Raw genomic sequence first — 17,099 nt, 5'->3', positions numbered from 1 at the left:
AAAGAAGCGGTTCTCGGTTGTGTACTGGTGATCTGAAAACCGTTGCAACCGATTCTACTCGAGAACGAGATTGAGATTCGAGAACCGCGAGAGCGATTCAAAAGGAGTCGCTTGTTTGCTCTCGCTGTTGTTTGATTACGTCAGTTTTTTTTTATCTTTATATCACCTTGTTTAGAAATTAAATAAGCTGTCCATGGATTATTTATGAAACAAATAAATGTTTAGTTTGATAGTTTTACGAAAATTAATTGTTTCCTATCTTTAAAAAAAAATAACTTGAAAGCACAACTGCACAACTTTTACTATATTGCTTTTTAAATAACATTAATATAGAAAAAGAAATTGGTAGAACTATTTCTGAACATTAGGTTGATCTGTGTGCAAAATATTATGTTCATGTTGGCATGTAGTTATGGACAGTATTTTGTATGCTATTAATCTGTTATGGTGTATTTGGAAAAGCACAATACACTTTTTGTATTTTGAATTAAGTCATAAACATATTTCCAGTATGTTTTATATTATCACACTTTCCGTTGTTCAACAAAACCTGACTAACATGCTTTTCGTTCGCTTGAAAAATTACACGCATGCGCAGTGTCATCAGCTCATCGGTTCTCAAATCGGACATGTCCGAAAGAAGTAGTTCTCGGTTGTGTACTGGTGATCCGAAAACCGTTGCAACCGATTCTTGACTCGAGAAAGAGAACGGTGACAGGCCGTGTACGTTCATTCGTGTACGCTGCGCATGTGCACTCATATCAGCTGCTCTGCTGCTCGTGCTCATCATCATCAGTTCTCTCTTTTCAGCAGGTTAAGTCAGTGTACTGTTGGAGTAACTGAATAACTCCGGGATGTTAGTTTATTTCGAGAGGTAGTGTCAGGCACGTCAAAAAGTGAGTATTGCTTACTGGAGATGCGAACTGTTTTTAACGATTCAGTCCGATTTGGTGAACTGGTTCGACCGGTTCACTGAAAAGAACCGGTTAAAAAGAACGATTCGTTTGTGAACCGGACATCACTATTTCTCATTAGCGTGCAAATCCCATTCTGAGTGGGTCGATTAGGTCTGGTTACATTAGCAGTGTTGCTTTGATTATTATTTGGGTGTTTCTTCGACTATATGTGATGCGATCTGGGAAAACCCGTCGGATGTCGCAATGGAACATTTTCAGTAAAGTCAAAAAATAGGTCGAATGTCATTTTTTTTTTGTCAAAATTGGGTTTTCCTTAAATTATCATTCTATGACATCTTGTCTATCATCTCTGAAAATATCTTGGCAAAATTCGTCTGTTAAGTACAGAAAAATAGCGATTCATAGTGGCAAGGCTGTCTTTCTCTAACGTTACTGTTTAAGAACACACCCAGCACACCACACACCCTCTCTTAACACGACAAAGACAGTTCACCTATCAAAATAAATCATATAACATGTAAAATGAAGGTGTATTAATGCAAATTTCCCGCCAGTCCTGTATAAACTACGGCACGCAAAGAGAACGGCACAAGAGAACAACGGAGCTATAATGAACACACATGTTCTAATTATATGTTTATTAGAGGTTGAATTCAAATCAAATACTGCCAAACTGCCCATACTACTTCTGAATAGGATGTCTACTTCATAAAATGTATGAAAATATGGAAATATATGGTTCAGATCACTCAAATAAATGGAGGCGCCCTTAAGTGGTCAGATATGGAGCTTGGGTGTCATCTAGTGAAAAAGTTTGATACTGCGCCCAAACAAAATCTTACTGAAAGCTCATTTTTGAAACATTTCAACCTAAATGTTGGAATGTTGACATTTTTGGCTTTTATTTTCTTGCAGTTTAAGAGTAAAACATGCTTTGTAATATATTATTATAAAATATAAACAATTATATTTTTACATTTTCATAAGCTTAAAGGGGACCTATTATGCAAAATTCACTTTTGCATGGTGTTTGGACATAAATTTGTGTTGGCAGTGTGTGTACACAACCACCCTATAATGATAAAAATCCAACCACTCCTTTTTTTTTAATGCCCATAAATCATAAGCAGTGTCTCAGAACAAGCCTTTCCAGATCCCTGGCAGTGTGATGTCACAAAAGCCACAGGCCCCGCCCACGAATGTTGACAGACACTGCCGTTTTAACATAGAACTGCCCTGAGCGAGTTCACAGCGAGTTGTACAAAGTCCGCCATTGCTGCACTGACGAGAATGTCTCCCGAGCGTTTTAGGTGTTCTGTAGCTGGATGGATTAATCCACATAGCTCTCTCCATTTACCCCCTAAATCTGAGCCGCTGAAGACGAGGTGGATTCATTTTGTTTTTGAAGAAAATGCTCCCTCAACTCTACCTAAATTTGTTTTATGTCTGCGCGAATCATTTCACACCGGACTGCTTTGTGAACGAATTTCAATACAAAGGGACAATACAAAACATACAGTCTCCAGAGTGATACTGGATACGGCAGTAATGAAGGTGAGAGCACTTTATTACAGTTCATCAGAGTTGATTTACGGATATAAAGTTTACCAGTTTATTAAGCACCACCCGAAAAGGCAAAATGTCTTTATATATGTTTTACTGTTAGTTGTAACGAGTGTTTCTGTGTACTTCGCTGTGTATGTTGATGATAATGCAAGGGAGAGAGAGAGAGTTTATGGATAATATTTTAATGCACACTTGCACTGTTTTATTAAGCTCTTACAGTGACTTTCTAGAGTGAAGACAGACGCTTCATATTTTGTGTGAAGTACAATAAACGTTATAAATCGCATTGGTAAACTGGCTTGTACTTTTATAGTGGATAAAAACAAGAAGACAATATAAGTTATAACCATAATTAAACTAAACTATACCTGTTCTATCTCCATGCAGCATATATTTGCAGTTTCTGACATTATAGTGCGTCCTGACTGAATCCTGACACCGGAGAATGAGCTCTTGAAGCTCCGCCCTCTTAGGCCGAGCGCAGCAGCTCATTTGCATTTAAAGGGCACACACTGAAACGGCGCGTTTTTGCTCACCTCCAAAAAGTGGCAATTTTAACATGCTATAAAAAATGATCTGTGGGGTATTTTGAGCTAAAACTTCACATACACACTCTGGGCACATCAGACACTTATTTTACATCTTGTAAATGGGGGCATAATAGGTCCCTTTTAAACTTCTATAACTTTTTTAAAATTTCACTTTCATAATTTATTTCACTTCTACAATAATCTGACAAGGATCTTTTTTAAAACAAGACCAACCTTAGGTCTGTATTCCAAAGCATTCTTGAATTATAACCATTTATGTTTGGATAGTGCATTTTCATGTCTGTGCGAAAAAAGGGAGGGTGACAGTTATTTAAACCTGTTTTTCTCAGAATTCCGTTCCTGAAAATCAGAGCGATCAGCCGTCTTGTGATAACCATAACTTTTGTTACAGACAAGCTATGAAAGAAGTAAAAACAGATTTGTGATAGGTAAAATTTCACCATGTGATAAGTTTTCACAGATCACATCACATATGCACTTTTTTTACAAGACATGCTTTCTAATTTATTCCAACAGCTTACGTTTCCATTTAAAATTTTTGGGCAGTAAGATTTTGTTATGTTTTTGAAAGAAGTCTCTAAGGCTCATCAAGGCTGCATTCATTTGATCAAAAATACTGTAAAAAAACAGTGATATCATGAATTACTCTCTCTCTCTCTTTCGGCCTGCCCTTTCTTGTCAGGGGTCGCCACAGCGAAGTGATCCGCACAGCTGATTTGGCACGTTTTACGCTGGATGCCCTTCCTACCGCAACCCAGCACTGAGAGTGCACTAAATATTGCGAATTCCTAATACAATTTAAAATAAATGTTTTCTATTGTAATATATTTTAAAATGTCATTTATTCCAGTGATGGCTAAGCTGAATTTTTAGCAGCCATAACTCTAGTCTTCAAAAATCATTCTAATATGCTGATTTTGTGCTCAAGAAACATGTCTTATTATTATCAATGTTGAAAACAGTTGTGCTGCATATATATTTTTGTGGAAACAAGTTCCTTGATGCCATAACTGAAGGCAAATCATAATTTGTGTAAAAATGTCATATATTTTTACACTATAAACATTAAAAAATAGTTTAGGAATATTTATATTTAGGAATAGTCTTTGTTTACATTATCATAGTTTTAATAATTCACATGTTTTAATGATTGACAATCTGGTACAAGGTTAAAACAAAATCTAAACATTAACTGCATTTAAAAGTAGCAAAATAAATAAAACTAGGTTTTCAATACCTAGTTTAATGAGACCTTCATATTAAAAAAAAAGCTGCAAAACCTGAAATTTGTTCAGTTTTACTAAAAAACAACCCTTAGGACATTAATGTGTCTGTAGTTAAAGAAGCATCTACTTATTCTCATCACTAAACTCAGGAAAGTCATTGCAAGAGGTGTGTGAATGTAAAAGCAAGGACAGAAGGTGTGTTCAGCGGTCTATTCCAGTCAAGACAGCAGTGTACTGCAGACTACTGTATCCCTCCCTCCCCCTCGCTCTGTCCTACTCTACACTGCATTAAGCTGTGCACGAGGAGAAGAATGCCAATATGCTGCACTATCGGAGTGTGTGTGTGCGAGTTCTGAAGGTGAGGCAGGATAGCGAGGATGTGAAATCAAGGCCGGTAAGGTCTATAATTGCGCTGGCTCTAGAGAGAAGTGTTTGCTCGTTTGCAGCATGACAGCGAGCGTGTGTGCATGCGCACACGTCTGTGATGCCGGATGAGAAGACTCAGCAGTGTGCCCGCTTCCCCCTGCACTCACCAGCTGATATAGTAGTCCGGCATACTTCCTGTGCAGCGGTTGGTTGAGTAAGTGTATGCAAGTGTGTGAGGAGCGGAGAGGAGGGAAAGAGGAGCGGCAGGCCTGTAGTGTGGTGGAATGAAGAGTGGAGCATGCTGGGGGCCGGGAACGGTGCGCTCCTTCTGCAGCTCGGGCTGCCTGAGCCGCTTCAGCCATGGTCAGTGCACTCACGCCGGAGGAAGAGATGACACTTCCTCATCTTTATCGCATACTCCTGCTCCTCTCGCTCTCGTACGGGCACCGACTCGCTCCTCTTCGTTCTGTCATCTCCTGAACCTCACCTGCCTCAGAGGTATGATATGACCCATAAGACTCTAACTGTGTTCTGCTGTAATCAATCTCTGTGTTTCGTTCTCCTGGTCTTCTTGCAAAGAAGTGTGGGGTCAGCACTTCCTCCCCTAGTCTGATTTTCATGTCCAGAGTTTGATTGACTTGTCCGAGCACACTGTAACGCCCATGATGTTCCTGACTTCAGATGGAGCTTAACTTTCTCTCTCTCTTTCTCTTTCACAAATTGTATTTGTGCGTAGATTTAAATGTTGCTTTCAGTATTGTGAATTGTGAATGAGCTCTTCTTTAGTACAGGACAACTGTTCAGTCATGACGTCAATTTGTAGACCAACCCGGCTGATTTAAAAAAGTTTTTAAAATAGTTGTTTTTGATTTATGAATAAAATAAGGTTTGTAGTTAACAAGTTGTTACACATACACTGCCATTACTGTACGTATTTTTTACTTGAATGTGATCTATTTCAAATTCTTGGTGCATAAATAGATAGTAATGCACAAGGTGTGCATAGTATGTGATAGATTATAGATTGGGTTAACTATGGCCTTATGTTATACAGGGCATGAAGTTTCATGACCATTCAATTGCATCAGTGTGATCAATGAAAGTCAGTCGTTGTCTAGGATCATTTCTGAACTCTTCATGCAGCAGCTGTGTGACCTTTAACAGTTCTGGACTGAGATTCACAGCCAGGTTTTGGCTGACAGGAGCTCAAGTTTGAGCTTGAGAAAATGAACAGACATCTAAATTAAGATGGACCAGAGAGAGAACAGAAATTAGACAGAAATCTGTATGATCTTAGTGCTGGAGAGGAGATCTTGACTGGATTGACACGCAAAGCTTCAAAATATTATCCTGAAATTGTAACATTATCCTTATATTGTAATCATTACGAGCACAAGTTGTAATTGCTGCCTAACATGTTCGCTGTCTACTTAAATGAAAGTGAAAGTGTAGCCAAGTTTGGTGTCCCATAATCGGAATTTGAGCTCTGCATTTCTCCAATCCAAGTGCACACACACAGCAGTGAACACACACACACACACACACACACACACACACAATGTGAACACACCCAGAGCAGTGGGCAGCCATTTTTGCTGCGGTGCCAGGGAGCGATTGGGGGTTTATGTGCCTTGCTTAATGGCACCTCATTTGTGGGTAATGAGAATGGAAGAGCGCTGTTCGTTCACTCCGCCCACTACATTTCCTGCCGGCACTGAGACTCAAACCCACGACCTTCGTGTTACAAGTCCAACCCTCTGACCATTAGGCCACAACTGCCCAATCAACCATTAAATGCGCAATATATAAGATTTTTGCATTTAAATACCCCCCAAAAAACCACTAGAACAATGTTATACATTTTGTTGACTTGTGTACTTACATTATCCCAAATGTTTCTAACAATGTTTAAATACATAGAAATCAGCTATTTTAACCAGTGTAACGGCCCGTGTCATTGCGTCGCCTGTCAATGACGTCATATCCGAGTTACCCTCAATTTCTTGTTTTACTTCTGTAGAAACCATGGAAACACCAAAGACACTTTAATATATTATGTTTTTTTAGACAGGTGAGCAGCTGTTTTGGATACCTTTATCAACAGAAAACTAATCAATGTTAATAGTTCAGCATGGTTAGTCTTATTGTTTGAATCTCTTGTTTTCTTGATTTACCACGAGTAACATGTTCTTTTTGCTTTGAAAAACACGAGACGTGGGCAGCGGAATAGGGAAAAAACGCAAGACACGTTTTTTAAAAGTTGAACTGATTTTAACTCGAGAGCCGCTTTTTTAGAACACCATGTCATGCTTGAGATGCTGTAAAAGATGCAAGACACGAGCGCAACGGTTTTGCACGTCCGTCTAGTGCATTTACATAAAAATGGAAAAACGCATTCTGTGTGAACAGCCCCTAACATAGCAAAATCAGAAACAGCTTTATTTGTAGTAACAGTAATACAGCATTTTCAAATAAACTGACCTCTGTGAGTAATTCAGCATTTTGCATTTGAATTTAAGTGATCAAACGTAACTGTAACAAAGTTTAAGTTCAGGGAAAAAGGAGGCAGACGTTAACTCCCATTCATGCCGTCATCAAGCTACGCCTTTGTTATTGTTTTGAATAAGCGACCTCTAGCGGCTAAACTTATATACTGTGCCTTTAACTGTATACATAAAGTTAACTATCCACATAACATGTACTTTATATATGTATATCTGTATACTACTGCCATATGAACATTACTTTAATACACTCATCTCTGGCTGAAAACAATACTTCCTAAATTGTAACAAGCATTTTCTGTAAAGCTGCTTTGAAACAATATGTATAGTGAAAAGGGCTTTGCAAATAAACTTGAATTGAATTGAAAGTGATCTCAAATAGGTGAATCTGGTTATTAGGGCACAGGGTAATCTACCTACCAATGACTTACTGTAAATGAATGAAAAATGGCACAATTTAAAGCTTTAAAGGAGGGATAGTTCACCCAAAATCTGTCATTGTTTACTCACTCGCATGTTGTTCCAACCTGTATGACAAGAAATATTTTGAAAGTGTCCATACAATGAAAGTCAGTGGGAACCGATGTTGTTTGGTTACCATTGTTTTTTAAAATATATATTTTGACCTGCAGGAGAAAGAAAGATGACAGAATTTGCATTACTGGGCGATCTTTTGCTTTAAGTGGACAGTTTTTTCACTGAGGCTGGACCATATTTTCTGATTTTAGTACTCAAATTATGCTGTTTAAAATAGTAATTTACTTTTTTCTCTCTCTCTCTGTATGGTTATTTATGGAGGAGTCATTCAGTTATTGCATAATTTATGAAAATCTGAAAGAGTTACTGTGCTCTACATTGTGTGTGTGGGAGAGACTTATGGGTCAGTGTGACATTGAAATGAAGGATATCTATTTCCCCCCCACACACAATGGCCTATCATGACACTATGCAAACATGCATGTTCACCCTCTTGAGACTGACGGCGATGCATTGTTTTGATAGGATGAGCCGCAAACTCTCTGTCCGTTTGTGACGATTGTACTGATGTGTACAAAACAAGCATACAGATGGTAATCTCTGACTGTACATACGGTTCTGTGGATGTGTGATCCGTTTTTCTCACCGACAGTTGTCAGAGTGACAGTCTTTGCTCTAATTTTGAACTGAACATGAAGCCCTATTCTCCTGTATGTCCTCCACACAAAAATCAATAATGCAGTTATACAGCAGCCAGTTTATTTAGTCAATAACCTCTGTATGTTTTTAGAAAACACCACTTACCAGCTTTTATTTTGAGCTATAAATACACACTCATTTCTCGCAGTCTATTGTAAGTTGGATATGAAGTTGAAAATGAATAATTAAGGTTGTTGAGACAGTATGTTTAACTACACAGAAATGAATAAATGCATCAGTAACCTTTTTGTTTTTAGATACACACACTATTGTTCATTTTGTTGAGAAAATCATCAAATCTTTTCCACTTACTATTGGCTCTAAGTAAACTTTATAGTGACTTTTGTTATACACAGCAACCACTAACCAGTAGTCTAATTAAAAGGCTAACAAGTTTTGGAAACATTTTTTGCTTTAATAGTTGCTTTAAAAGAGAATAACTTAAGCTACACTGTAACAAAAATATTGTGTAAGTGTTATATTTTGCTTCTGTTCTGCAATTTAAATATAACCATGTTTTTTGCTTCATTAGACAGCATTTGCTTCTGGGGTTTTTGGATGTTTTAAAATGTAAGATGATGGCAGTGATGATGATCATTTCAGCAAGTGATTCAGTGAGTTTAGTCCGTTTAACCAAATCATTTTAATCTTCAGATTAGTTCAAACAGTTCATCGAAAAGAACCTGGGGAGAACGCTCTAAAAATAATAATAATAATATGGGTGCTCTAATACTGTAGGTGCTGAATGCTGTCTGAAAATTGTCATAATTATAAAATTAACAACAAGATTCCTATTTTACTCATTTTTGTAGAGTTGTTCAATTTTGAATTCAGCAAAAAGTCTTGTCATGCATAATCATGACCTTGTGTACCTTGTGAACTTGTGTACATTGCTAGTAGTAGTAATATTATATGTAGCTAGTGTTATGTTGTAATGCTTAATATTTGAAACAACCAAATAAATTAATTAACAGTAACATCTTACCTTTGGGGTTTTAAGACAAGTTTGAGGTAATCCTAACTTTATTTACAATTATTTTTAAGGGCATTCTTTTCAGGAATTGAAATGCTTAATAAGTGTTGTCTATAGAATAATCTTAAGAAAAAGATATGCTTTTAATGTTTTTGGGAATACAAAATATTCTTAAGAATATTTTGTGAATCTGGCCTATATAGGCTGTACAATTCCATCAGAAACATCATGTAATGTCTTTGTCATTGTTGTACCATTAAAACCTGCAAGTTCATTGCAGCTCTCATTGTAGGGATATTTGTGACCAATAACACTTTAATACTCAGCTTAGACATCTTGCAGTCAAAAGTAGTAATTTGTAGAGAGAATGACTGTGATTTAGTTAATTGTTGTCTTGTCATTATACCACTGTTTTTTCTCATTGGGAAACTACTGTTTCCAGCAGTAAGTAATGGTGATCTGCAGCAGTTCCTATGTAAAGTATTACATCGATTAATCCATGGAAGTCACTACCAAGCTTTGTAATCAATAAATCAGCTCTATTGTCGTTCATTCTAAGTGGCATATCAAGGACCTGAGAACTTTCACAGAAAGGAGCAGCGACACTTTTAAAAGGATTTTACCACCTTCTCACCTTTGAGTAACAAACAGTATAACCATTGCTTGCCTTTGTCTTTTGCAGAGATCTCTCTAGCTCTAAATGTCCTGCTGCTCTCAGATGTAGCAGCATCTACAATACCTCCTAATGGAGCTTGGTGTGACACCTTATATACGTATATATATATATATAATTTTAATATATATTTTTTTAAAAGTACAGTTCTACTAAGCACAGTAGTTGAGGCCTGGCCCTTGATAATCTTTAAATAATATTGTTTGATGACTAAAAGTAGAAATTACAGTGATTAAGTCAGTCCTTAATCAGGTTTACCGATTTGTCAATCATGAAATGGCAAAGTGTCTGCTATCTAGATACTGTCTAGTGTCACTCTCTCATTATCATTGATGGATCTGATGCCTCTTGAGGGAGGTTGAGTCTTGCTATTGAGTCAATCTATTGTAAGTTGGATATGAGGATGAAAATGAATAATTATGGTGGCAAACAGCATGTTGAGACAGTTTTACAGTATGATTAACTACACAGAAATTAATAAGTGCATTAGTAACCTTTATTTAGATATACACACACTATAGTTCATTTTATAGAACCTGCATCTAAAATCATAAAATATTTTACACTTACTATTGGCTCTAAGTAAACTTATACTGTAGCTGCCGTTGTTATACACAGCAACCACTTGCCAGTAGCCTAATTAAAAGACTAGTTAGTCTTGGAAACATTTTTGCTTTTTGTCAGTCATGATATGGCAAAGACTGTCTAGTAGTGCAGCTCTAATTATCATTAATGGATCTGATGCCACTTGACGTATTTTGAGTTTTTCTAGCAGAACAACAGCAAGAAAGAATCCACACCAGCACCTGTTTTTCTCACTTACATTTACATTTATGCATTTAGCAGATGCTTTTATCCAAAGTGACTTGCATAGATTATATGTAGCGCACTGAGCTGAAGGCAGTGTTCAATCCTGTCCAGTTACTCCATCAAACATACAAACTGTATGTAAATCACCTCCACAACAACTCAGGTAACTCTTCAGAGATCGTCCATAGTTTGGCATGTCACCCCTGATTCTGACAAACTCTCCAGATGCATGATTGAGAGTGTTCTTACTGACTGCATCACTGGCTGGTGCGAAAACTGTTCTATATCTTAATGCAAGGAACTGCAGCGGGTGGTGAAGACAACACAGTCCATCACTGGCCGTGAGCTCACAACATCCATGACATGTATTCAGATAGATGACTTAAGAAGGCAGATTATTCTTAAAGACCCCAGCCATCCCAGTCATTGCCTGTTTTCTTCTTTAAAGGGTTAGTTAGTCCCAAAAATGAAAATAATGTCATTTATTACTCACCCATAAGACCTTCGTTAATCTTCGGAACACAAATTAAGATATTTTTGATGAAATCCGATGGCTCAGTGAGGCCTGCATAGCCAGCAATGATACTTCCTCTCTCAAGACCCATAAATGTGCTAAAAACATATTTAAATCAGTTCACGTGAGTACAGTGGTTCAGTATTAATATTATAAAGCGACACTGCTTCATTGAGCTTCAGAGCGTTATGAATCTTTTGTGTCGAATCAGCGGAGCGCCAAAGTCACATGATTTCAGCAGTTTACCGGTTTGACATGTGATCCGAATCACTGATTCGACACAAAAGATTCATTACGCTCTGAAGCTCAGTGAAGCAGTGTTTTGAAATCGGCCATCACTATATAAGTTGTTATTTTGTTTTTTTGGCGCACTAAAAATATTCTTGTCGCTTTATAATATTAATATTGAACCACTGTACTCACATGAACTGATTTAAATATGTTTTTAGTACATTTATGGATCTTGAGAGAGGAAATGTCATTGCTGGGTATGTAGGCCTCACTGAGCCATCGGATTTCAACAAAAATATCTTAATTTGCGTTCCGAAGATTAACGAAGGTCTTACGGGTGTGGAACGCCATGAGGGTGAGTAATAAATTACATTATTTTCATTTTTGGGTGAACTAACCCTTTAACATCTGAGAAACAGAACAGAAGTGCCCAGGCACAGACCACATGGCTACGGCACAGCTTTTAACCACAGGCAAGAATTCAACCTCACTGCTATAATTTAATTACAGCAAGAAGCTTTCCAAAAACCCACTTTTGAGTGTTCTTGTATGGCAATTTTTTTCTATTCTGTCCAACAGTATTATTCACATTAAGTTAACACAATTTATTTTTATGCAACTTTTTTACTTGCTACTTTTAATATTACTCATATTGAATAAATATTTGCATACACCAAAAATGTGCACATACTTCATATTGGCTTATAGTATTATACTTTTATTATACATATTTATTTGTTTTAAATTGTACCTATGGCATTATATTACCTACCTACCTTATCATTTTTATTGCTTTATAATAACATTTTTTTTTTAACACAATATTTTTGTCATTTGTTTCTCTCTAAATCTTTTTAAATGATTGGCTCATAAAGCTACATTTTATTGTCAGAAACTGCTGCTGTGTTGTGGCGAATTTTACAAACTTTGACTTAAATTTTGCTGGCGAGCTCATGCTTCCTGCATAGATTGTTGTGGAGGTCATTGACATAATTATGTATGTTTGATAGACTCAGGAGTGGCTGGAGAAGGTTGAACGCTGCCTTCTGCTCATTGCAGTGCTACATAATCTATATCTGCATTATCACGTTTCATCTGCAGCACATCCACCTGAGCTGGCTGTGCTTTTATCACTCAAATAGACAAAAATATGAAGAGATTGCATCCTTAGGTTCCATTTAAGTCATTTTAAATAAATGCAAATACAAGCTGACACTTGATGTGCTTTCTTAAAGGATTTGGCAATTATTTGGCATGCGTACTATAGAATTAAATATAAATTGGAGTGCATTCTAGCATTTTCTAAAGTGATATTATAGTCTGCATTATATAGAAATATAGTCTCTCACATTTCCTGTGAAGCCTCAACTGACCTATGCAATAAAGACCAAAAAAGTGACATTGTTTGGCATTGCAAGTTCAGACTGCATCTTATGTTTGTAACCTTACAGTGAAAGCTAACAGAGCTTATCCCACCGTCTTACATGGGTTCTTAAAATCCTTTTTAATCTTTTGAGTTCTATAATAGAAAACTTGAAAACCATTTTAAATCCTATGTGAATGTGAACTATTGCTGGCAGTGGCATTAGTATGGTAAATTTGGAGGCATGTAACCAGCTTATACATTTATTCATTCAAAAGTAATTCCTTTCTCAGATTTTCTACCAAATTATTGCAGGCTGGTAGGTTGTTCTCCTTTACATATTCACTGTACATAATACCTTAGAATAGTTTAATGTTCCTATTTTAGTCGTACAGCTGAATTGGAGAAATTTGTAATGGTCAAAAGGTTGGTTGTACTCAGAGATAATATGCTACTAAAGTACTATTTGATGTGGGAGTTAATTCTTTAATCTGATGTTAAGCTGATTTTAGATTGTAAATACAGACAGGAGGTGCCAGATGGGTTTGTATCAAGCTCCTTTTTCTGTAATGTCACTCTTTGTAAACAGATATTTGTGTGTTGTGCTTGAAAACTGTGACACATTTAGGAACAACAGACCTCTATGATGACTGGCGTTTTGCAGCAGGTTAGGGCCTGTAAGTGTTAAAAAATAGCAAGCCACCTTGTCCTCCTGCCGAATGGTTTCCAGACAGAGAAGCTGCTGTGGAAATGAGCTGTAATCTCCAGCACACAGCAGATTTACCCTGTGCCAGCTGCACATTACCCTCAGACCTTCATCAGCAGCTCTTCAAAAGCTAGAGGTTGACAGGGTGAAAACTGCTCTTAATGTAAAGCTGTTTCTGAAATGTGTTTTTTTTTTTCTGGCTGTACTGTATGTGTGTGCGCTCAGGATTAAACCTCACATAGGAAGGGAAAGATGAAGTACAGGTATACTACATAATGTGTGGTTTATAATGTACTGTTTATAATTACTGAAACAATATGCAACAACAACAACAAAAATACATTAATGGTACATTCTATCGTAAATATGGTTATTTTTTATTTGTAGTGTTTAAATACTATATATCTATATATGAATTTTACATAAAATTATATATATAATATATGGTAAATCAGCAATTTGCTTTTGTACACATTTAAAACATTTTACATATATATATTTCCGAATGCCATTTTACACTAAATATTTTAAAACAATTTAAAAAAGAAAAGTAACCATTGTCCATTTATCATTGTATTATATATTTACTGTATATGAACAATACAAATCTGTTGATCTGTTGTACAGATCTGTTGCTTCCATTTCGTTGTCCAAGTTGCATTGTGGGACACAGTAGTACCCATTACGGTGTGCTCTGGTTGTATAATGCACATTTTTCCAAATGTAATTGATCATGGACACACATGGACACACAATCAAATTTGCACACACAATCACACACAATGCACACACAATCAAATTTGCATACTGTGCACAATATAGGCCTACATACTGCACAAAAAAATACTTTTTCATTCCCACAGGTTCCTCTGTCAGCAGTCACACGACACACGGCTCACAAATACATGATGTATGCGCAGGATCAGCCAGTGTGTGCGTGCACATGTGTGTGTCTGTTGTGGCTAATGGAATGAGAAAAAAGAAGAAGCTCTAGAAATGGACGGTTTGATTGAATTGGCTTCCCATGCCAGCGTTTAGACCCTTGAGATGTCATTCTGTTGCCGTTTAGATTAAAACAGTCAATAACTGTCTCGAGGCCAGTGGTTGATCTGGCACCCATCAGCACAACACTGAACAGAGAAGGAGGAGAGACCTTTTTAAAGCATAATAATTACTGTTTTAATCTGGTATTAGGTCATAGAAGACTCTCGTTTAGTTAGCATATAACTAAACTTCTTTCTACAGGAAGTGCCCTAAAGTGACCCCTTTAATTTACACACACAATGTTTTCTGTCTGTGTATGTTATTGTTGAGTCATGAGAAGGTTAATGTGTTCAGCCTCTGAACAGTTTGCTGACGGCTGCTCTGCTCTCTGCTGAGGAGGAACAAACACAGTCAAATCAATCTCACCCTTGCCCCGCTCCGCTGCTCTGAATGAGGTTGCCATGTCCTCGTCTCTCACATACAATATGCCACATCTTTTTTCCCCAAACATTCTTTCTTTTGTCAGAGATGAGCTGCAGTGTCTTTACCGTATAATCATGTGTTTTCTAAATTCATCGTATTATTTGTGTGATGTAATAAATGTGACTCTGAGTAGCTGTCTTATTGCGTCCGTGTTGCATGATTGTGTCATGGCCTCAGCTCAGCATCAGGATCTCAACTCTGTTCGGATGCGCTTCTCTAGATTTATGACACTTGTCACTGGAAAGGAGCCATTGTGTATGTGAAAATGTGTAATGCACGTGTGTGTATGGGAGCGTGTCCACACATGCCAATGAACATTAATGATGGCAGCTGTGAAATCATGCAGAATGAACACTTGGGAATCCAAATTTTTTATCATTTATTTTTAGCACGTCGTTTCCATTAGCAAATGTTTATAGCCTAGACATCAAGTGATTCTAGTGACTAGTAAAGGAACACTAAGTTATTTTATGTTAGCGTTGCTGGCTCTTATTTTTCTACCTAAAAAAAAAAAGGCAATATGGTCGTCTTAGACTTTTTTTTCACCGACAGCTATGGAAATGGATGTGGCATTAGATAAAAGCTAAAGTTTTTGGTTCACTATCCACAGATGAATCTTGCCAGTTCAGAACTTATGTTTTCCAGTTTGACTTTATTAGGAAAACCATTTATATCTGAGAATTGCAGGTTTCTTAAAAGTTAAAAAAAAAAAAAAATTGTGTAGTCACTATCTGTCCACCATCACAGTGTGTGCGTGTGTGTTTTGATTTAGGATGTTTGTGCTTTGTTTGCATAAGTGACTATGGTAATATTGACTGGGTACCTGCCGTTGGGGCCTCAGCCACCTGTAAAATCAGCATTAATTAATGAGGGAAATTAGGAGGAGCTGTGCCCTCGACTCAGTAATGAGAACAGCTGGAAAACACATTGTGGGGACATTGTGCTCTTGGGATTTTTTTCTGTTTTTAAAAAGTCTAGTTCACCCAATAATGAAATTTACTTGTATTCTGTTTGTCTCTGTGTAGATGACTCGGCGGACGAGGAGCCCACGTCTCAGTCAGACCACAGTGAGATCCAGGGCACTCTCAAGACTCTGGCCAGTAAGTTGGATGACTTGAGCACATGCAATGACCTGATAGCCAAGCATGGGGCGGCGCTGCAGCGGTCTCTAAGTGAGCTTGAGACCTTACGTGTGCCTCTGGAGGGAGGAGAGAAAATCAAGGCTGTCAATGAGAGAGCCACCCTCTTTCGCATCACCTCCAATGCTATGATCAATGTAAGTACAGAACTAACTTTCTGTTACCACAGAATTTCAGTTGGCTCAGGTTATAATTACTGCTATTTTGTGCATTTCAGTTTTAAATTAATCTTAATTATAAGTGTATACACTATTGTTCAAAGGTTCAGGGTCAAAGATTTTTTTAAAGAAACTTATACTTTAATTTAGCAAGGACACATTAAATGTGAAATGTAAAAAAAATGGCTGTAAAGACTTTTTATATTGTTACAAAAGATTTTCATTACTAATGCTGTCTTTTGAACTTTCTATTCACCAAAAGAATCCTGATTTTTTAAATCACATTTTCCACAATAATATATAGCAGCACAACTGTTTTCGACATTGATAATAATTAGAAATGTTTCTTGATCACCAAATCAGCATATCAAAATGATTTCTGAAGAATCATGTGACACTGAAGACTGGAGTAATGGCTTCTGAAAATTCAGCTTTGCCATCACTGGAATAAATTACATTTTAAAATAATTTAAAATAGAAAACAGTTATTTTCACAATATTACTGTTTTTATTGTAATGTTAATAAAAGAAAAATGCAGCCTTGGTGAACAGAAGAGTCTTTTTTCCAAAACATTTAAAAAAAATCTTACCAACCCAAACTTTTGAATGGTACTAGATGTTATTAAAATGTGTATTCTAAGAATATTTTTTGGAGCTTGAGAAATTTGTCCCCCTTTTGAAACAGTGCACCTGAGAACTGCCTAACTTATATTTAGTATACTTATATTTTGGTCAATATGATTGAGCAATGTTCACATA

General features: G+C 36.8%; 1 protein-coding gene across 3 annotated transcripts in view; it reads left to right on the top strand.

Moving 5' to 3' along the window:
* The window catches only part of osbp2b (oxysterol binding protein 2b), a 68,437-nt gene that overhangs the window by 35,935 nt on the left and 15,403 nt on the right, over positions 1-17,099 (top strand). For 2 of the 3 annotated variants that reach the window (XM_051895222.1, XM_051895224.1), the window contains one exon: positions 16,069-16,319. In XM_051895222.1, coding sequence (XP_051751182.1) covers positions 16,069-16,319 — 251 coding nt within the window. Of the gene's footprint in view, positions 1-4,895; positions 5,125-16,068; positions 16,320-17,099 lie in introns of those variants that run through there. The other variant, XM_051895223.1, reaches the window with a different exon arrangement.

This window comes from Ctenopharyngodon idella, chromosome 5 (genome assembly GCF_019924925.1).
Source record: "Ctenopharyngodon idella isolate HZGC_01 chromosome 5, HZGC01, whole genome shotgun sequence".
In the NCBI taxonomy this organism is placed as follows: Eukaryota; Metazoa; Chordata; class Actinopteri; order Cypriniformes; family Xenocyprididae; genus Ctenopharyngodon; species Ctenopharyngodon idella.
The sequence above is the reverse complement of the archived record's forward strand: the minus strand, read 5'-3'. Positions and strand labels throughout refer to the sequence as shown.